Source organism: Zosterops lateralis (genome assembly GCF_965231275.1).
Source record: "Zosterops lateralis genome assembly, chromosome: 31".
Taxonomy (NCBI): Eukaryota; Metazoa; Chordata; class Aves; order Passeriformes; family Zosteropidae; genus Zosterops; species Zosterops lateralis.
The window spans coordinates 424,371-446,819 of NC_139791.1; the positions used below are offsets into that span (position 1 = coordinate 424,371).

The 22,449-nt window shown below is 46.6% G+C and overlaps 3 protein-coding genes across 3 annotated transcripts in view; all 3 read left to right on the plus strand.

Annotated features, from left to right (window-relative positions):
• The window catches only part of LOC310920722 (uncharacterized protein), a gene marked incomplete at its 5' end in the record, with an annotated part of 43,021 nt that extends 20,767 nt beyond the window's left edge, over window positions 1-22,254 (plus strand). Inside the window, 3 exons of the mRNA XM_083880781.1 lie at window positions 16,945-17,189; window positions 20,395-21,291; window positions 21,487-22,254. Of these exons, the coding sequence (XP_083736907.1) occupies window positions 16,945-17,189; window positions 20,395-21,291; window positions 21,487-21,792 (1,448 nt within the window). The remainder of the gene's footprint in view (window positions 1-16,944; window positions 17,190-20,394; window positions 21,292-21,486) is intronic.
• LOC310920683 (hormone-sensitive lipase-like) lies at window positions 4,186-9,628 on the plus strand (the record flags this gene model as incomplete). Its single annotated transcript, XM_083880742.1, has 4 exons — window positions 4,186-4,749; window positions 6,649-6,739; window positions 7,521-7,666; window positions 8,946-9,628. 4 exons carry the CDS (start codon window positions 4,186-4,188, stop codon window positions 9,201-9,203), a joined length of 1,059 nt encoding a protein of 352 aa, XP_083736868.1. The 3' UTR covers window positions 9,204-9,628.
• Window positions 9,534-14,909, plus strand: LOC310920684 (hormone-sensitive lipase-like; the record flags this gene model as incomplete). Its single annotated transcript, XM_083880743.1, has 4 exons — window positions 9,534-9,596; window positions 10,535-10,838; window positions 13,051-13,278; window positions 14,896-14,909. Coding segments are annotated over 4 exons (609 nt in total), but the record flags the coding sequence as incomplete, so codon positions are not given.
• Window positions 22,255-22,449: the final 195 nt, after the last annotated feature.

Genomic DNA, 22,449 nt, shown 5'->3' on the forward strand with positions numbered 1-22,449 from the left:
TCGCACCACGTGGGGGGAGCAAACCGCGCGCTCTCATTGGTCGGTCGCCGTCACCCCGCGCGGGAAAAGGAGCGCGCTGATTGGTCGGCGCCGGGCGAGGTCACGTGTGCGGAAGTGCCGCAGGTGGGAACGAGCGGGGGGGGCCCAAAATTTGGGGGGGGGGGAGGGGAAAAAACCCCCGGGTGGGGGAGGGGAAAAGGAGAGGAAAAAAGGGGGAGGAGCCAAAAAAAAAAGGAGAAAAAATGACCCAAAATTGCCCCAAAATTTCCACAAAATTCCCCAAAAAAATCGGTTTTAAAAGTCCAGAAATTGACAAAAAACGCCCAAAAAAGACCAAAAAAAACCTCGAAAGTTCCCCAAATTCTCTTAAAATTCACCGAATTCCCCCCAAATCCACCCAAAAGTCCCCAAAATCCCCCAAAATTCCCCCAAATCCTCCTAAAATTCTCCAAATCCCCCAAAATTCTCTCAAAAGTTCCCCCAAAAAAACCCAAATCCCCCCTAAAATTCCCCAATTTCCCCCCAATTCCCCCAAAATTCCCCCCAAAATCCCGAAATTCCCTCAAATTCACCCCAAAATCTCCCCCAAAATCCCCCAAATTCCCCCAAAATCCCCAAATTTCTCCCAAAACTCCCAAAAATTCCCCCCAAAAATCCCCCAAAAAATCCCCCAAAAATATCCCCAAAACCCCCCAAATTTCCCAATTTTTCCCCCCAAAATTCTCTGAAAAATCTCCCTAAAATCCCCCCAAATTCCCCCAAAAATCCCCCCAAAATCTCCCAAAATTCCCTCAAAAATCCCCCAAAACTTTCCCAAATTTTCCCCCAAAAAATCCCCCAAAAATCCCCCCAAATCCCCCCAAAATTCCCTAAAAAAATCCCCCAAAAATCCCCCCAAATTCCCCCAAAATTCCCCCCAAAAATTCCCAAATTTTCCCCCAAAATTCCCTCAAAAATCCCTCAAAAATCCCCCCAAAATTCCCTAAAAAAATCCCCCAAAAATCCCCCCAAAAATTCCCAAATTTTCCCCCCAAATTCCCTCAAAAATCCCTCAAAAATCCCCCCAAATTCCCCCAAAATTCCCCCGAAAATTCCCCCAAAATTTCCCAAAATTTCCCCCAAAATTCCCTCAAAAATCCCCAAAAAATCAAAAAAAAATCCCAAATTTCCCCTCCCCCCCCCCCCAAAATTCCAGCCGGGCTTTGGGGGGGTGGGGGAGGGGAAATTTTTGGGTATTTTTGGGAAAGTCCCGAGAGAGAAAAACAAAAATTGGGCAACGGGAGAGAAAAAATTTGGGGAATTTTGGGCCAGAGGGGAACGAGGGGGGGGAGGGGGACAAAGGGGACACGGGGGGGGAGGGGAAAGTTGGGGGATTTTGGGGGAATTTTGGGGATTTTTGGGAGTTTTGGGATTTTTTTGGATTTTGGGGGGATTTTTTTGGAATTTTTGGGGGATTTTTTGGAAATTTTTAGGGACTTTTGGGGGGATTTTTGGGGGATTTTGGGATTTTTTTGGAATTTTGGGGGGATTTTTGGGGGGATTTTGGTGGGATTTGGGGGGATTTTGGGGGAAATTTGGGGATTTTGGGAGTTATGGGATTTTTTGGGATTTTGGGGGGATTTTTTTTGAATTTTGGGCAATTTGGGGGGATTTTGGGGGGGATTTTGGGGAATTTCTGGGGGGATTTTGGGGATTTTTGGAGATTTTTGGGATTTTTGGGGGGATTTTAGGAGGATTTGGGGGAATTTGGGGGGATTTTTGGGGGGTTTTGTGGATTTTGGAGGAATTTTGGGGATTTTTGGGAATTTTGGGGGGATTTTTGGGGGATTTTGGGGGATTTTTGGGGAATTTGGAGGAATTTGGGGGAAATTTGGGGGATTTTTTTGGGATTTTGGGGATTTTTTGGGGGAATTTGGGGGGAATTTTTGGGAGGACTTGGGGGAATTTGGGGATTTTTGGGAGTTTTGGGATTTTTTGGGATTTTGGGGCAATTTGGGGGGATTTTTGGGGGGATTTTCGAGAATTTTGGGGGGATTTTGGAAGAATTTTGGGGATTTTTGGGGGGATTTGGGGGATTTTGGGGAATTTTGGGGGGATTTTTTTTTAATTTTTAGGGATTTTTGGGGGGATTTTTGGGGGATTTTGTGATTTGGGGGATTTTTTGGGGGGATTTGGGGGGAATTTTAGGGGTTTGAGAGGAATTTGGGGAGATTTTGGGAATTTTTGGAGAATTTTGGGGAGTTTTCGGGGGGGTTTTTTTGGATTTTTGGAGGATTTGGGGGGATTTTTGGGGGGATTTGGGGGGATTTTTTGGGATTTTAGGAGAATTTGGTGGGATTTTGGGAAATTTTGGGAAATCTGGGGGGTTTTGGGGGAGTTTAGGGGGAGTTGCAGAATTTTGGGGGGATTTGGGAAAGTTTTAGGGAATTTTGGGGAGATTTTGGGGGGTTTGGGGGGGATTTTGGGAAAGTTTGGGGGATTTTAGGAGAATTTTGGGGGAAAATTTGAGAATTTTGGGGGATTGGGGGGATTTTGGGGGGATTTTTTGGGGGATTTTGGGAGAATTTTGGGGATTTTTTTGGGGGCGAAATTTGCGATTTTTTTTCGAAATTTTATCATTTTTGGGTCAATTTTTGGGGATTTTTGGGGACTCCGACCCCTCCCCCACCCCCGGGGAGGGGGGGGTTGTGCTCAGGGTGGGGGAGGGGCCGGGCCACGCCCCTTCCCCTCCCCCCGCCCCTCCCCCCGCCCCTCCCCCACTCCCAATTCGGGGCAGGAGAGACCGGGAGGACCCGGAGCTCCCAGTTCAGACCAGTTTGGACCAGTTTGGACCTCCCAGGACCCCCCCAGGACCCCCCAGGACCCCCCAGGACCATCCCAGTGGATCCCAGTTCAGACCAGTTTGGACCAGTTTGGACCAGTGACCTTCGAGGACCATCCCAGTTCATCCCAATTGACATCAGGACCATCCCAGTGGATTCCAGTTCAGACCAGTTCGGACCAGTTTGAACTTCCCAGGACCCCCCCAGGACCCCCCAGGACCATCCCAGTGGATCCCAGTTCATCCCAGTTCGGACCAGTTTGGACCAGTTTGGACCAGTGGACACTGAGGACTATCCCAGTGGATCCCAGTTCAGACCAGTTTGGACCAGTTCAGACCAGTTTGGATCTCCCAGGACCCCCCAGGACCCTCCAGGATCATCCCAGTTCATCCCAGTTCATCCCAGTTCATCCCAGTTCATCCCAGTTCATCCCAGTTCAGACCAGTGACCTCCAGTGGACATCCAGGACCATCCCAGTTCATCCCAGTTGATCCCAGTTCAGACCAGTTTGGACCAGTGACCACCCAGGACTCTCCCAGTGGATCCCAGGTCAGCCCAGTCCCCTCCCAGTTCCATCCCAGTCCATCCCAGTCCCCTTCCAGTCTGTCCCAGTTCCCTCCCAGTATAAACCAGTATAACCAGTATAAACCAGTAACTCCCAGTCCCTTTTTAGCCCCTCCCAGTCCCTCCCAGTTTATCCCAGTCCCTCCCAGTTCCCTCCCAGTGACCTCCAGTCCATCCCAGTTCATCCCAGTATAAACCAGTAACCCCAAACCCCCCTTTTTCCCCCTTCCCAGTCCCCTCCCAACCCCCTCCCAGTCCTCCCCAGTATAAACCAGTATAACCAGTATAAACCAATAACCCCAAATATTGTTTTTATCCCTTCCCAGTCCCTCCCAGTTTATCCCAGTCCCTCCCAGTCCCTCCCAGTTCCCTCCCAGTGACTCCCAGTCCCTCCCAATCTCTCCCAATTATAAACCAGTATAAACCAGTACAAACCAGTAACCCCAAATATTGTTTTTCTCCCCTCCCAGTTTCTCCCAGTCCCTCCCAGTCCCCACCATGGATCTCCTCCAGTCCCTCCCAATCCCCTCCTAGTCCCTCCCAGTCCCTCCCAGTATAAACCAGTAACCCCAGATCCCCTTTTAACCCCTTCCCAGTCCCTCCCAGTTCCCTCCCAGTACAAACCAGTAACCCCAAATATTGCTTTTCCCCCTCCCAGTTTATCCCAGTCCCTCCCAGTGACTCCCAGTCCCTCCCAATCTCTCCCAATTATAAACCAGTTTATCCCAGTACAAACCAGTAACCCCAAATATTGTTTTTTCTCCCTCCCAGTTTCTCCCAGTCCCTCCCAGTCCCCACCATGGATCTCCTCCAGTCCCTCCAGCTCCTGGCCCGCGACAACCTCACCTTCTTCTCCCCGTCCCGCTCCACCTCGGGCACGTCGCGGCGCTTCGCCGACGCCTTCGCCTCCCTCCTGCAGCACGGCCGTCACCTGGGCCCCGCCCTGGCCCACCTCAGCCAGGTGGCCCCAAACTTCGACCTGGACGAGGCCACGCCCGGAAACGGCTACCGGAGCCTGATCCAGGTGGTCCAGGTGTGCCTGGACCGCGCCGTGGAGCGCAGCCGATACGTGGCCTCGCACCGGAAGAGCCTCTTTTTCCGCGCCGGCGCCAACGCGGCCGAAATCGAGGCGGTGGCGGCCGCCCTGGGGCAGCTCCGGGCGTTGTTGGTGTTGGCGGGGAAGATGGCGGAGATGGCCAAGCCGGGACGGCTCTTCCCCGACGTGGAGGAGGAGGAGGAGGAGAAGGAGGAGGAGAAGGAGGAGGAAGAGGAGGAGCTGGAGGGAGGGATCAGCGAGGTGGTGCTGCGGGAGTACAGCACGATGCAGAACGGCTGCTTCTACGGGAGGTGCTTGGGCTTCCAGGTGAGATCTGGGGGGGTTTTTGGGGGATTTCGGGAGATTTGGGGCATTTTCTGGGAGTTTTGGGGATTTTCAGAGATTTTTAGGGAGTTTTGAGATGATTGAGTTGGTCAGTTTTGGCTTCGTTGACCATTGGTTGGTTGGTCTTGACTTTATTGACCGTTGGGTTGAGTTGACCATTGGTTGGTCGATCTTGGCTTGGTTGACCATTGGTTGGGTTGGTCTTGACCATTGGGTTGGTCAGTGTTGACTTTGTTGACCGTTGGGTTGGTCAGTGTTGACTTTGTTGACCGTTGGGTTGGTTGGTCTTGGCTTGGCTGACCATTGGGTTGAGTTGACCATTGGGTTGGTCAGTGTTGACTTTGTTGACCATTGGGTTGGTCAGTGTTGACTTTGTTGACCATTGGGTTGGTCAGTGTTGACTTTGTTGACCGTTGGTTGGGTTGGTCTTGACCGTTGGGTTGGTTGGTGTTGACTTCGTTGACCATTGGTTGGTTGGTCTTGACTTTATTGACCGTTGGGTTGAATTGACCGTTGGTTGGTCGATCTTGGCTTGGTTGACCCTTGGTTGGGTTGCTCTTGGCTTGGCTGACCATTGGGTTGGTTGATCTTGGCTTGGTCGATCTTGGTTTGGTCATTGGGTTGGTCTTTGTTGTCCATTGGTTGATTGATCTTGGCTTGGTTGGTCTTGAATTGACCATTGGGTTGGTCTTGGCCTTGTTGACCATTGGTTGGGTTGGTCTTGAGTTGGGTTGACCTTGGGTTGAGCTGGTCTTGACCCTTGGGTTGGTTGATCTTGGCTTGGTTGACCATTGGTTGGTCTTGGCTTGACCATTGGCTTGGTCTTCACTTGGCGACTTCTCTTGACCCGCAATGACTTTGACTTACTCCTGATGACCACCAGTGACCACCACTGACCGTCAATGGCCCCTGAGGACCACTGACCCCTGATGACCACCACTGACCACTGCTGACCACCACTTACCACTGATGACCTTCAATGACCATTGATGACCTTCAATGACCATTGATGACCACCGCTGACCCCTGATGACCACCACTGACCACTGCTGACCACCACTTACCACTGATGACCTTCAATGACCCCTGATGACCACTGACCCCTGCTGACCCCCAGTGACCATTGCTGACCACCACTGACCCCTGATGACCACCACTGACCATTGATGACCCCCACTGACCATTGATGACCACCACTGACCACTGATGACCTTCACTGACCATTGATGACCACCACTGACCCCTGCTGACCCGCACTGACCCCGATGACCTTCAATGACCATTGATGACCTCCACCGACCATTGATGACCCCACTGACCCCTGCTGACCCCCAGTGACCATTGATGACCACCACTGACCTTTGATGACCCCCACTGACCACTGATGACCTTCAATGACCTCTGATGACCACCACTGATGACCACTGACTCCTGCTGACCCCCACTGACCACTGATGACCTTCAATGACCTCTGATGACCTCCAATGACCATTGATGACCACCACTGACCCCTGATGACCACCACTGACCCCTGATGACCTTCAATGACCATTGATGACCACCACTGACCCCTGCTGACTCCCACTGACCACTGCTGACCTCCACTGACCATCGATGACCTTCAATGACCTCTGATGACCTCCACTGTCCATTGATGACCTTCAATGACCATTGATGACCTTCAATGACCATTGATGACCACCGCTGACCCCTGCTGACCCCCAGTGACCATTGATGACCCCCACTGACCTTTGATGACCACCACTGACCATTGATGACCCCCACTGACCATTGATGACCCCCACTGACCCCTGCTGACCCCCGCTGACCCCCGCTGACCCCTGATGACCCCCGCTGACCATCGCCGTGTCCCGTCCCCAGTTCGTGCCGTCGCTGCGGCCGTTCCTGCAGACTTTGGCCATCGGCCTCGTGTCCTTCGGCGAGAACTACCGGAGCCGCGACCCCGGCATCGGTCAGTGCCAAAAACGGGGGGTTTCGGGGCATTTTGGGGCAGTTTTTGGGAATTTGGGGAATTTTGGGGGAATTTTGGGAATTTTGAGAAAATTTTGGGTGGATTTTGGGGGTTTTTTTGGAGAATTTTGAGGTTTTTTTGGAAGAATTTTGGGGTTTTTTTTAAAGAATTTTTGTGCTTTTTTTGGAGAATTTTTGTGCTTTTTTTTGGAGAATTTTGGGGGAATTTTGGGTGGATTTTGGGGTTTTTTTGGAGAATTTTGGGGGTTTTTTGGGAGAATTTTTGTGCTTTTTTTGGAGAATTTTGGGGCTTTTTTGTGAGAATTTTTGGGGAATTTTGGAGAATTTTGGGGGAATTTTGGGTGTTTTGGGTAAAATTTTGGGTGGATTTTGGGAGTTTTTTGAAGAATTTTTGTGCTTTTTTTGGAGAATTTTTGTGCTTTTTTTGGGAGAATTTTGGGGGAATTTTGGAGGATTTTGGGGAAAATTTGGGGTGGATTTTGGGGTTTTTTTGGGTGGATTTTGGGGGGGGGGTTTGAGAATTTTGGGGATTTTTTTGGAGAATTTTGGGGTTTTTTGGGGTGGATTTTGAGGGGGTTTTTTGAGTGGATTTTGAGGGTTTTTTTTGGGTGGGTTTGGGGTGAATTTTGGGCTTTTTTTGAGTGAATTTTGGGGGTTTTGGGGTGAATTTGGGGGTTTTTTGTGCCCCAGAGTGGAATTTTGGGGTTTTTGAGGCTCCCGGAGTAGATTTTTGGGCTGATTTGGGGTGTTTTTTGCCCCAGGGGTGGCGGCGGAGTCGCTGTTCACCAGCGGGAAGTTCGCGCTGGACCCGGAGCTGCGCGGGGCCGAGTTCGAGCGCCTGACCCAGAACCTGGACGTGCATTTCTGGAAGAGCTTCTGGAACCTCACCGAGACAGAGCTGCTGGCGGTCAGAAAATGCCCCAAAAAACCCCAAAAAACCCCAAAAATCTCACCTGAAAATGAAAAAAAACCAAAAAAAAACCCCAAAAAACCCCAAAACACTGCCTGAAAACCCCAAAAAAACACCAAACCCCACCTGAAAACTCAAAAAACCCCCAAAAGCCCCAAAAAATTCCATCTGAAAACCCAAAAAATGCCAAAAAATCCCCCCCCCAAAAAAACCCAAAAAGCCCCAAATCGCTGCTTGAAAACCCAAAAAAACCCAAAACCTGACTTGACACCCTTAAAAACCCCAAATCCCACCTGAAAAACCCCCAAAAAACCCAAAAGGCCCAAAAATTCCATCTGAAACCCCCAAAAAAACCCCAAAAAGCCTCAAAAATCCCACCCAAAAATGAAAAAAAAAAGCCAAAAAGCCCCCAAAAAAATCCCCAAATATCTGCTTGAAAACCCCAAAACTCACTTGAAAACCCCCCCAAAAAAACCCCCCAAAACCCCCAAAATGCTGCCTGAAACCCCCCCAAAATATCTCAAAAAAAACCCCAAAATCCCACCTGAAAACTCAAAAAATTCCCCCCCCAAAAATCAAAAAAAAATCCCCCAAAAAAGCCCCAAATCGCTGCCTGACAACCCAAAAAACTCAAAACCTGACTTGGCACCCTGAAAAACCCCAAAAACCTCAAAACTCCAAAATCCCACCTGAAAACCCAAAAAAAAAAAAAACCCCAAAAACCCCCAAAATTCTTAAAAATTTCAGCCTGAAAACCTAAAAAACCCACTTGAAAACCCCCTTAAAAAAAAACCCAAAAACCTACCTGAAAACCCAAAATTCACATTTTGGACTCAAATTTTGGGGATTTTTTTGGGGTTTTGATATTTTTAGGATCCTGAATCCCATTTTTTTGTGAAGTCGTGGAGTTTTCTGGGGTTGTTTTTGCATTTTGTGAATTTTTGGACATTTTTGGATAATTTTGGGCCGTTTTTTCACCGTTTTTCGCCGTTTTTTCACATTTTGGCCTCAAATTTTCGGGATTTTTTTGGGATTTTGATATTTTGAAGCCCCTAAATCCCATTTTTGGGACTCTTGGGGCGTTTTTTCACTTCCTAATTTTTTTTTTTATATTTGTGGATGATTTTGGGCCATTTTTGGGCCGTTTTTTGGCCATTTTTTCACCGTTTTTCGCCCTTTTTTCACCGTTTTTTCACATTTTGGCCTCAAATTTTCAGGATTTTTTGGGATTTCGATATTTTAAGCCCCTAAATCTCATTTTTTTCCTCTTTTCCAGTCAGTGGCCTCTCTGACGGCCGTCCAGGTGGGGCTGTGCCGGGCCCTGGCCGTGCCCCCCGAGCCCCTGGAGCTGCCCCTGGCCCGGGACCCCTCGAAGAGCGTCACCATCGCCCCCCCCAGAGCTCACCTGGGCCCCGCCCCGCTGCACCTGAGACTGCTCTCATATCACCTGAGGGAAGGGCAGGTGAGGCTGAAATTTGGGGAAAAATTGAAAAAAAATTGGGAAAAAATTGGGGAAAAATTGGGGAAAATTTGAAAAAAAATTGGGGAAAAATTGGGAAAAATTGGGGAAAAATTGGGGAAAAAATGAGGAAAAATTGGGAAAAAATTCGGGGAAAATTGGGGAAAAAATGGGGAAAAAAGAGGAAAAATTGAAAAAAAAATGGGGAAGAATTGGGGAAAATTGGTAAAAAATTGAAAAAAAAATTGGGGAAAAATTGTGGAAAATTTGGGGGGAAATTGGGGAAATTTTGGGAGAAAATTGGGGAAAATTGCGGCTTTTTTGGGGGTTTAAATGGGTTTTGTTGGGGGATTTAAATGGGATTTTTTGGGGATTTTGGGGGGGTTTCAATGGGATTGGCCCAGGGCTCACCTGGGCCCCGCCCCGCTGCACCTGAGACTGCTCTCCTATCACCTGAGAGAGGGGCAGGTAAGCACAGAATGTTCCAGAAGGTTTGGGAAAAATTTGGGGAAAAATTGAAAAAAAAAATTGGGGCAAAATATATGTAATATATATAATATAATGTAGTATATCTTCATATGTATTTATATATTTTTATACATTTTTATATATATATTTAATGTATCTTTATATAAATTTATATTTTTAATATGTCTTTATATGTGTTTTTATATATATATTTGTATATATATTTATATATATTTATATATATTTTTATATATATTTATCTATATTTTTAATATATTTTATATATATATTTATGTATTTTTTATCTATATGTTTTTATTTTTTATTATTTATATATATTATATATTATATATATATTTAATATATTTTTATATATATTTTTATATATATTTTATGTATGTACTTACATATATGTTTATATATTTTAATATATATGTTTATATATTTTTATTTATATTTTTATGTACATTTATATATATTTTGTATATTTTTAATATATATTTATATATTTTTATGTATTTCTATGTATTTTTATGTATCTTTATGTGTATTTTTTATATTTTTATACATATTCATATATTTTAGATGTGTTTTTATGTATCTTTATAAATATTTTTATAAATATTTTTATAAATATTTTTTATATATTTATATTTATATTACAGTACATATATTTTTATATATTTTATATATAAAATACATATATATTTATAGATACTTTTACAGGTATTTCTATATATACTTTCATGTGTCTTTATATATATCTTTTATATATTTTATATACATTCATATATTTTTATCTATATTTTTATCTGTATTTTTATCTATTTTTATTTATATTTTTATTTATATATTTTACATATATTTTTACATATTTTTTTAAATATATATATATATATTTATATATCTATTTATACACATTTTCCTCTTTCCTGCAGGACTCTGCGGCGCTGAGCGCCCTGACCCGCTCCGACGGGACCCCGTGGCCCCCGTCCCCCTTTTCCTGGCGCCGGGGTCCCCCTTTACCCCCATCCCCGGGGCTGTTGGTTCATTTCCACGGCGGAGGATTCGTGGCCCAGACCTCGAGATCCCACGAGCCGTATCTGCGGGGCTGGGCCCGCGAGCTGGGAGCCCCAATCGTGTCTGTGGATTACGCCCTGGCGCCCGAGGCGCCCTTTCCCCGCGCGCTCGAGGAGTGTTTTTATGCCTATTGTTGGGCACTCAGGCACTGCAGGATGCTAGGTAGGTATCCGAAAAAAATTGGATTTTTTGGGATTTTTTTGGGATTTTTTGGGGATTTTTTTGGGATTTTTTCAGGATTTTTTGGGGATTTTTTCGGGGAAAAAATTGAATTTTTTGGGATTTTTTTAGGATTTTTTTTGGGATTTTTTTAGGATTTTTTTGGGATTTTTTTGGGGATTTTTTTGGGGAAAAAATTGAATTTTTTGGAATTTTTTTAGGATTTTTTTGGGATTTTTTTCGAATTTTTTTGGATTTTTTATGGGTTATTTTGGGGATTTTATTCAGATTTTATTGGGATTTTTCTAGGATTTTATTTGGATTTTTTTCGAATTTTTTTGGATATTTTTCGGATTTTTTTGGATTTTATTCAGATTTTATTGGGATTTTATTCGGATTTTATTTGGATTTTTTTGGGATTTTATTGGGATTTCTTTTGGATTTTATTGGGATTTTATTTGGCTTTTATTTGGGATTTTATTGGGATTTTTTTGGGATTTTATTTGGATTTTTTGGGGATTTTATTGGGATTTTATTGGGGTGGTTTTCATGGTCAATATTGAGCACTGAGGCACTACAGGAGGTCAGGTGAGTTCCCAAAAAATTTGGGATTTTTGAGGTATTTTTGGGGTATTTTTGGGGTATTTTGGGGTATTTTTGGGTGGTTTTGGTGCCGTATCTGCGGGGCTGGGCCCGCGAGCTGGGAGCCCCAATCGTGTCTGTGGATTACGCCCTGGCGCCCGAGGCGCCCTTTCCCCGCGCGCTCGAGGAGTGTTTTTATGCCTATTGTTGGGCCCTCAGGCATTGCAGGATGTTGGGTGAGGTTCTAAAAATATCCTAAATTTTTGGGATTTTTTTAGGATTTTTTTGGGATTTTTTTGGCATTTTTTGGGGATTTTTTTGGATTTTTTTGGGGAAAAAAATTGGATTTTATTTGGATTTTTTAGGGATTTTTTGCTGATTTTAATGGGATTTTTTTAGGATTTTTTTGGAATTTTTTTTGAGATTTTATTGTGATTTCATTGTGATTTTATTTGGATTTTAGTCAGACTTTATATGGATTTTATTTGGATTTTATTCGGATTTTATTTGGATTTTTTTTGGATTTTCTTCAGATTTTATTTGGATTTTTTTTTGGATTTTGTTCAATGTCCCCATTGACCCCAGTGTCCCCACTGTCCTCATTGACCTCAATGTCCCCAATGTCCCCATTGACCCCAATGTCCCCATTGACCCCATTGACCCCAATGTCCTCAATGTCCCCAATCCCATTTTCCCCATTTTTCCCCAATTTTCCCCATTTCTTTGCCAATGTCCCCGATGTCCCCAGTGTCCCCAATGTGTCCAATCCCATTTTTTCCCAATTTTCCTCCATTTTTCCCCAATGTCCCCAATGTTCCCGATGTCCCCAATGTCCCCAATCCCATTTTCCCCAATTTTTTCCCATTTTTTCTTCATTGCCCTCAATGTCCCCGATGTCCCCGATGTCCCCAATGTCCCCAATGTCCCCAATCTCCTCAATGTCCCCATTGACCCCAAATGTGCCCAATGTCCCCAATCCCATTTTTCCCAATTTTCCCCCATTTTTCCCCAATGTCCCCAATGTCCCCAACACCATCTTGATGTCCCCAATGTCCCCAATGTGTCCCCAATGTCCCCAATGTCCCCAATGTCCCCAATGTCCCCAATCCCATTTTCCCCATTTTTCCCCAATTTTCCCCATTTTTTGCCAATGTCCCCAATGTCCCCAATCCCTTCAATGTCCCCAATGTCCCCAATGACCCCATTGACCCCAATGACCCCAAAGTCCCCAACGTCCCCAACGTCCCCAACGTCCCCAATGTCCCCACTGTCCCCAATGTCCCCAATCCCCTCCTGATGTCCCCAATGTCCCCCATGTCCCCAATGTCCCCAATGCCATTTTTTCCCATTTTTTCTTCATTGCCCTCAATGTCCCCAATGTCCTCAATGTCCCCAATGTCCCCATTGACCCCAATGTCCCCAATCCCATTTTCCCTATTTTTCCCCATTTTTCTCCATTTTTTGCCAGTGTCCCCAGTGTCCCCAATGTCCCCAATGTCCCCAATGTCCCCATTGACCCCAATGTCCTCAATGTCCCCAATCCCATTTTCCCCATTTTTCCCCAATTTTCCCCATTTTTTCCCCAATGTCCCCAATCCCCCCAATGTCCCCAATGTCCCCATTTTGTCCCCAGGCTCGACGGCGGAGCGCGTGTGCCTGGCGGGTGACAGCGCCGGTGGCAACCTGTGCCTGGGGGTGTCGCTGCGGGCGGTGGCCCTGGGGGTCCGTGTCCCCCAGGGGGTGGTGGCCGCGTACCCGGTGACGTTGGTGAGGGCGGCGGCGTCCCCGTCCCGCCTGCTGACCCTGATGGACCCCCTGCTGCCCCTGGGGGTGCTCTGCCAGTGCCTGGGCGCCTACGCAGGTTGGGGGACACTTGGGGACATCTGGGGACATCGGGGGGATTTGGGGACAACCGGGAAAAAATGGGGGGAAATTGGGGAAAAATGGGATTGGGGACATTGGGGACATTGGGGACATTGGGGTTCTGGGGGTGCTCTGCCAGTGCCTGGGCGCCTACGCAGGTTGGGGGACACTTGGGGACATCTGGGGACATTGGGAGATTGGAGACATTGGGGACATTGGGGTCATTGGGGACATTGGGGTCATTGGGAAAAAATGGGGAAAAAAAGGAGAAAAATAGGGTTGGGGACATTTGGGACATTTGGGGTCATTGGGGACATTGGGGACATTGGGGACATTGGGGTTCTGGGGGTGCTCTGCCAGTGCCTGGGCGCCTACGCAGGTTTGGGGACACTTGGGGACATTTGGGGACATTGGGAGATTGGGGACATTGGGGACATTGGGGTCATTGGGAAAAAATGGGGAAAAAAAGGAGAAAAATAGGGTTGGGGACATTTGGGACATTTGGGGTCATTGGGGACATTGGGGACATTGGGGTTCTGGGGGTGCTCTGTCAGTGCCTGGGCGCCTACGCAGGTTTGGGGACACTTGGGGACATTGGGAGACATTGGGGGGATTGGGGAGATTTGGGGTTTTGGGGGGATTTGGGGACATTGGGGACATTGGGGTCAATGGGGACATTGGGGACATTGGGGACATTGAAGGGATTTGGGGACATTGGGGACATTGGGGTCAATGGGGACATTGGGGTCAATGGGGACATTGAGGACATTGGGGGACATTGGGGTCAATGGGGACATTGAGGACATTGGGGACATTGGGGACATTGGGGTCAATGGGGACATTGGGGACAGTGGGGACATTGGGGACATTGGGGACAATGGGGACATTGGGGACATTGGGGACATTGGGGACATTGGGGACAGTGGGGACATTGGGGACATTGGGGACATTGGGGACAATGGGGACATTGGGGACATTGGGGACATTGGGGACATTGGGGACAGTGGGGACATTGGGGACATTGGGGTCAATGGGGACATTGGGGACAGTGGGGACATTGGGGACATTGGGGACATTGGGGACATTGGGGACAGTGGGGACATTGGGGACATTGGGGTCAATGGGGACATTGGGGACAGTGGGGACATTGGGGACATTGGGGACATTGGGGACATTGGGAAAAAATAGGGAAAAATGGGGGGAAATGGGGAAAATTGGGGAAAAATAGGGTTGGGGACATTGGGGACATTGAAGGGATTTGGGGACATTTGGGGAGATTTAAGGTTTGGGGATTTTTCTGTTGATTTTGGGCCGATTTTTGGCCAAATTTGGGGCTGATTTTGGGGCCGATTTTGGGCCGATTTTGGGGCTGATTTTGGGGCTGATTTTGGAGCTGATTTTGGGGCTGTTTTTGGGGCACATTTTGGGGCAAATTTGGGCTGATTTTGGGGGTTATTTTGGGGCTGATTTTGGGCTGATTTTGGCCAATTTTGGGACCAATTTGGGGCTGATTTTGGGACAATTTTGGGCCGATTTTGAGCTGATTTTGGGGCTGATTTGGGGCTGATTTTGGGCCGATTTTGGGCCAATTTTGGCCGATTTTGGCCAATTTCAGCCACATTTCTGTAACTCTTTTTTTTTTTTTTTTTAATTTTTATTAATTTTATTTTTTTTTCCTTTTCAGGAACGTTGGGGGCGGGGTGTCCCGCCCCTCCCCCCTCGGGGGGCGCGGTGGGGGAGGGGCTGATCCTGCGGGGGCTGCGGGGGGGGGCGGCCTGGCTGGGGGGGCTCCTCAGGGGGAGACCCCCCCAAAAAACAGGTGAGGGGGAGACCCCCAAATTTGGGGAGAGGGGCCCAAAAAATGGGGGTGGGGTCGCAAAAAATTGGGGAGGGGTCCCCAAAATTTTGGGGAGGGGTCTCAAAAATTGGAGAGGGGTCCCCAAAATTGGGGAGGGGGCTCAAAAATTTGGGGAGGTGAAAGGGGGAGAGGAGTCTTAAAATTTGGGGAGGGGGCTCAAAAATTTGGGGGAGGTTCCTAAAAAATAGGGGAGGGGTCCTGAGGGGGAGACCCCCCCCAAAAAACAGGTGAGGGGGAGACCCCAAAATTTGAGGAGGGGGGCCCAAAAAATGGGGGAGGGGGTCTAAAAAATGGGGGAGGGACCCCAAATTTGAGGAGGGGGTCTTAAAAATTTTTTGGAGGGTTTCTTTAAAAAATGGGGGAGGGGTCCCCAAAATTTTGGGGAGGGGGTTTCTTTAAAAAATAGGGGAGGGGTCTAAAAAATGGGGGAGGGGTCGCAAAAATTGGGGGAGGGGTCCTAAAAATGGGGAAGGGACCCCAAAATTTGAGGAGGGGTCTCAAAATTTGGAGAGGGGGGCCCAAAATATGGGGGAGGGGTCTCAAAAATTGGGGAGGGGTCCCCAAAATTTTGGGGGGGATTTTCTTTAAAAATTGGGGAGGGGTCCCCAAATTTGGGGAGGGGTCTACAAAAAATGACAGAAGGGTTTAAAAAATGGGGAGGGGTCCCAAAAAAATTGGAGGAGGGGTCTCAGAAATTTGGGGAGGGGTCATAAAAATGGGGGAAGGGTCCCCAAAATTTTGGGGAGGGGGTTCTTTAAAAAATGGGGGAAGGGTCTCAATTTTGGGGTGGGGTCAGAAAAATTTGGGGAGGGGTCTTAAAAATGGGGGAGGGGTCTGAAAAAATGGGGGAGGGACCCCAAAATTTTGGGGAGGGGGTTTCTTTAAAAAATGGGGAGGGGTCCTAAAAAATGGGGGGAGGGGGTCTAAAAAATGGGGGAGGGGTCGCAAAATTTGGGGAGGGGTCGCAAAAAATGGGGGAGGGGTCCTCAAAATTTTGGGGGATTTTTTCTTTAAAAATTGGGGAGGGGTCCCCAAATTTGGGGTGGGGGCTCAAAATTTGGGGGAGGGTTTTCTTTAAAAAATGGGGGAGGGGTCTCAAAAATTGGGGAGGGGTCTTAAAAATAGGGGAGGGGTCTCAAAAAATGGGGAAAGATCCCCAGATCTGGGGAAGGGTCTCAAAAATTTGGGGAGAGGTCCTAAAAATTGGGGGAGGGGACCCCAAATTTGGGGAGGGGTCTTAAAAATGGGGGAGAAAATTTTAATTTTTAATTTTCCCTGAAAATTAATTTTTTTTTGTTTGTTTTTTTGTTTCGTTTTGGTTTTTTTAGTGTTTTTTGTTTTGCTTTACAAAATTCAAGAAAATTTTATTATTATGTTATTATATTTATTATATTAATTTATATATTAATACTATTAATTATAATATAATTATAATTTAATTTTAAATTTTAAATATAATTTAAATTAAATTTAACTATAATTAAATTTTAAATTAAATTTTAATTATATTTAAAATTATATTAATTTATATATTAATCAATATATTTATTATATTTATTATTTTTTTTTTTTAATTTCCAGCCAGAATTTCACTCAAATCCCCCATTTTTAATTTTTTTTTTTCTCAAACTTATGGAAAACTTTTATTTTATGTTTTTTTTAATTTGCAGCCAAAATTTCACTCAAATCCCCCATTATTTTTTTTTTTCTCAAATTTATAAAAATAATTTTATTTTATATATTTTTTTAATTTTCAGCCAAAATTTCCACCCCAAAATCCCAATTTTTATTTTATTTTTTTTCCAGAAACTTCTCCAAACTCCTCGACAAACCACAACCACGACGACGAGGAACATCGAGACCCCTTGGAGGAGCCCCTTGAGGATCCCCCCAGATTTCTGGGGTACCCCGAGGGGTTCTGCCCCCTGCGCACGGCGGGACCCCCGGCCCGCTTCGGGGAGATCCCCCCAAAGCCCCCCCGGGACCCCTTCATGTCCCCCCTGCTGGCCCCCGACTCCCTGCTCCGGGGGCTGCCCCCCATCCATCTCGTGGTGAGGAATTTATCAAAAATTCAGGATTTTAACCCAAAAAATGACTGAAAAATTCATAATTTTGACCCAAAAAATGACCCGAAATTTCGTGATTTTATCATGAAAAAATGGCCCAAAATTCCATGATTTTAACACAAAGAAATGACCCAAAAGTCGTTGGTTTTAACACAATTTTGGGCCGATTTTGGGCTGATTTTGGGCCGATTTTGGGCTGATTTTGGGCCAAATTCGGGGAGATCCCCCCAAAGCCCCCCCAGGACCCCTTCATGTCCCCCCTGCTGGCCCCCGACTCCCTGCTCCGGGGGCTGCCCCCCATCCATCTCGTGGTGAGGAATTAACTAAAAATTTCATTATTTTGACCCAAAATATGGCCTGAAATTTCGTGATTTTAAGGCAAAAAATTCACCAAAATTCCTTGGTTTTAAGACAAAAAAATGGCCCAAAATTTCGTGATTTTAAGACGAAAAATGGCCCGAAATTTTGTAATTTTAACACGAAAAATGGCCCGAAATTTCGTGATTTTAAGCCAAAAAATGGCCCAAAATTTCGTGATTTTAAGCCAAAAAATGGCCCCAAATTTTGTGATTTTAGTCCAGAAAATGACCTGAAAGTCGTTGGTCTTAAGGCAAAAAATGGCCCCAAATTCCGTGATTTTAACACAAAGAAATGACTCGAAAGTCGTTGGTTTTAACAGGAAATGACCCAAAATTTCGTGATTTTAAGACAAAATATTACCCCAAAATTTTGTGATTTTGACCCAAAATTTCCTGATTTTAACCCAAAAAATGACCCAAAAGTCGATGATTTTAACCCAAGAAATTCAGCAAAATTCGTTGGTTTTAAGACGAAAAAATGGCCCAAAATTTCGTGATTTTAACCCAAAAAATGGCCCGAAATATCGTGATTTTAACATGAAAAAATTACCCAAAATTTTGTGATTTTAACCCAAAAAATGACCAAAAAATTTGGGGGTTGTGACCCAAAAAATGGCCCGAAATTTCGTGATTTTAACACAAAAAATGGCCCAAAAGTCGTTGGTTTTAAGACAAAAAAATGCCCCAAAATTTTCGTGATTTTTACCCAAAATTTCGTGATTTTAACCCAAAAAAATGACCCAAAATTTCGTGATTTTAAGCCAAAAAATGGCCCAAAATTCCGTGATTTTAACATGAAAAAATGAGCCAAGAGTTGTTGGTTTTAAGGCAAAAAATGACCCGAAATTTCATGATTTTAACACAAAGAAATGGCCCAAAGTTTTGTGATTTTGACCCAAAAAAATGACCCCAAAATTTCGTAATTTTAACCCAAAAAAATGGCCCAAAAGTCGTTGGTTTTAACACAAAAAAAATGACCCAAAATTTCTGTGATTTTAACACAAAATAACTCGAAATTTCGTGATTTTAACACAAAAAAAATGACCCAAAAGTCGTTGGTTTTAACACAAAAAAATTCACCAAAATTCCTTGATTATAACACAAAAAAATGACCCGAAAGTCGTTGGTTTTAACAGGATTTTGGGCCGATTTTGGGGCTGATTTTGGGCCAAATTTGGGGAGATCCCCCCAAAACCTTCCCCAAACCCCCCAAAACCGCCCTGTACCCACCCAAAACAGCCCCAAAAACACCCAGAATTGCCCAAAATCCCCATTTTTCACCCCAAAACCCCCCATTTTTTCCCCAGGCTGTGCCCTGGACCCGATGCTGGACAATTCGGGTCCCCAAAACCCCCCAAAACCTTCTTAGAGCCCCCCAAAATCCTTCCCAAAATCCCCCCCAAAACCTCCCCATAGCCACCCAAAATCTCCCCCTGAACAGCCCCAAAATTCCCCAAAATTGCCCAAAATCCCCGAATTTCACCCCAAAATCCCCCTCAAACCATCCACACTCTCCCAAAACCATCAAAAATCCTCCCAAACCCCCATCTGAGCCCCCAAAGCCCCCCAAAATCCCTTATATACCCCCCCAAACCCCCCAAACAACCCCCAAAATCACCCCAAAAATCCCCAAAATTGCCCAAAATCCCCATTTTCCCCCCCATTTTTCCCCCCATTTTTCCCCAGGCCTGCGCCCTGGACCCGATGGCTGGACGATTCCGTGGCCCCAAAACCCGAAATCCCCCCAAATCCCCCCCCAAACCCCCCAAATCTCCCCATAACCCCCCAAACCCACCTTAAATCTCCCCCAAAATCTCCCCCAAAACCCCCAAAATTGCCCAAAATCCCCGAATTTCACCCCAAAACCCCCCTCAAACCACCCAAAATCCCTCCTAAACCGTCCAAAAGAATCCCAAATCCCCCTCGATCCACCCAAAATCCCCCCAAAACCTCCCCAAATCCCCCCTCAAACCAGCCCCAAAATCCCCCCCCAAAAAAAACCCCCAAAATTTCTCCCAAAATCCCCAAATTTCACCCCAAAACCCCCCAAATTTCTCCCTAAATCCCCCCAAACCATCTAAAATCATCCAAACCCACCCCAAATCCCTCTCAATCCTCCCCAAAACCTCCTTGTAGCCCCCAAAGCCCCCCCAAATCTCCCCATAACCCCCCACAGGAGCCCTAAAATCACCCCCAAATTTTTAAAATTTGCCCAAAATCCCCATTTTTCACCCCATTTTTCCCCAGGCCTGCGCCCTGGACCCGATGCTGGACGACTCAGTGGCCCCAAAACCCCCTAAAAACCCCAATCCCCCCCTAAACCCCCCAAAACCTCCCCATAGTCATCCAAAGCAACCCCCAAATCACCCCAAAAATCCCCAAAATTGCCCCAAATCCCCCAAATTCACCCCAAAATCCCCCTCAAACCATCCACACTCTCCCAAAACCATCAAAAATCCTCCCAAATCCCTCCCAAATTCCTCCAAAATCCCCAATCAGCCCCAAAATCACCCCAATCCCCCACCCCAAAATTCTAAAAATTGCCCCGAATCTCCAAATTTCACCTTAAAAAAACCCCAAAATTGCCCCAAATCCCCCAAATTCACCCCAAAATCCCCCTCAAACCATCCACACTCTCCCAAAACCATCAAAAATCCTCCCAAATCCCTCCCAAATTCCTCCAAAATCCCCAATCAGCCCCAAAATCACCCCAATCCCCCACCCCAAAATTCTAAAAATTGCCCCGAATCTCCAAATTTCACCTTAAAAAAACCCCAAAATTGCCCCAAATCCCCATTTTTCACCCCAAAACCCCGGATTTTTCCCCCCAGGCCTGCGCCCTGGACCCGATGCTGGACGACTCGGTGGCCCTGGCGCGGCGTTTGCGGCGTTTGGGGCGCCCGGTGACCCTCAGGGTGGTCCCGGGGGTCCCTCACGGCTTCCTGAGTTTGGCCCCCCTGAGCCCCGAGTGCCGCCGGGCCGGGGGGCTCTGCTCCCAAATCCTGCGCCACGTCCTCGAGCCCCCTCCCCAAATTCTGCCCAGGTTGAGTTTGGCGGGTTTAGGGGGGTCCAGGAGGGAAAGTTTGGGGGGTTTGGGGGTCCCTGGGGGGTCCAGGAGGGAAAGTTTGGCTTTTGGGGGCTCCAATTTTGGGTCTGGGGTCTCCAGGAGGGAAAGTTTGGGGGTCTCAGGAGGTTTTGGGGTCTCTGGGGGGTCCAGGAGGGAAAGTTTGGGGGGTTTGGGGTTGGGGGCTTCAAATCTGGGGGATTTGGGGGGGTCCAGGAGGGAAAGTTTGGCTTTTGGGGGGTCCAGGAGGGAAAGTTTGGGGGTTTTGGGGGTCCCTGGGGGGTCCAGGAGGGAAAGTTTGGCTTTTGGGGGATCAAATTTTGGGTCTGGGGTCTCCAGGAGGGAAAGTTTGGGGTTGGGGGCTTCAAATTTGGGGGTTTTGGGGGGGTCCAGGAGGGAAAGTTTGGCTTTTGGAGGCTCCAATTTTGGGCCTGGGGTCTCCAGGAGGGAGAGTTTGGGGGTCTCAGGAGGTTTTGGGGTCTCCAGGAGGGAAAGTTTGGGGTTTGGAGGGTCAAATTTTGGGTCTGGGGTCTCCAGGAGGGAAAGTTTGGGGTTCGGGGGATCCAATTTTGGGTCTGGGGTCTCCAGGAGGGAAAGTTTAGCATTGAGGGTCCCCAGGAGGGAAAGTTTGGGGGTCCCCAGGAGGGAAAATTTGGGGTCTGGGGTCCCTGATTTGGGGTCTGGGGTCCCCAGGATGGAAAATTTGGGGTCTGGGGTCCCAAATTTGGGATCTGGGGGCTCCGATTTGGGGTCTGGGGTCCCCAGGATGGAAAATTTGGGGTCTGGGGGTTCAAATTTGGGGTCTGGGGGCTCCAATTTGGGGCCTGGGGTCCCTGATTTGGGGTCTGGGGTCTCCAAGATGGAAAATTTGGGGTCTGGGGGCTCAAATTTGGGATCTGGAGCCTCAAATTTGGGGTCTGGGGTCCCAATTTTGGGGTCTGGGGTCTCCAGGACGGAAAATTTGGGGGTCCCAAAAAGTGAAAATTTGGGGGATTTTGGGGGGTCCGAGACCCCAAATTTGGGGGATTTTGGGGGGGTCGCGACCCCCGAATTGGGGCCCCCAAGACCCCAAAATTTGGGGGATTTTGGAGCCCCCAGACCCCAAAATTTGGGGGGTCGCTGTTCCCCTCCCCCCCCCCGCCGTCCCAGCGGGGTGGGCTCGTGATTAATTAACGCTAATTAGCGCTAATTAGCGGCGTTAATTAACCCCCTCTGCTAATTAATGGGTCTAATTAAGCCCCCTCCATTAATTAATGGGTCTAATTAACTCCCCTTCCCTAATTATCCTGCTCTAATTAAGGTTTCTCCACTAATTAATGGGTCTAATTAATCCCTCATTTAATTATCTCTCTCTAATTAAGGTTTCTTCCCTAATTAATGCTTCTAATTAAGCCCCTCCCCTAATTATCCCAGTCTAATTAACCCCCTCCCTTAATTAATGATTCTAATTAACTCCCCTCCCCTAATTAATGGCTCTAATTAAGCCCCCTCCCTTAATTAATGGATTTAATTAACCCCCTCCCCTAATTATCTCTCTCTAATTATGGTTTTTCCCCTAATTAATGGCTCTAATTAAGCCCCTCCTCTAATTAACCCAGTCTAATTAAGCCCCCTCCCCTAATTAATGGCTCTAAATAACTCCCCTAATTATCTGACTCTAATTAAGATCTATCCCCTAATTAATGGCTCTAATTAACCCCTTCCCTAATTAATGGCACTAATTAACTCCCCTCCCCTAATTAATGGCTCTAATTAAGCCCCTTCTCCTAATTATCCCTCTCTAATTAAGGCCCCTCTCCTAATTAAGCCAATCTAATTAAGC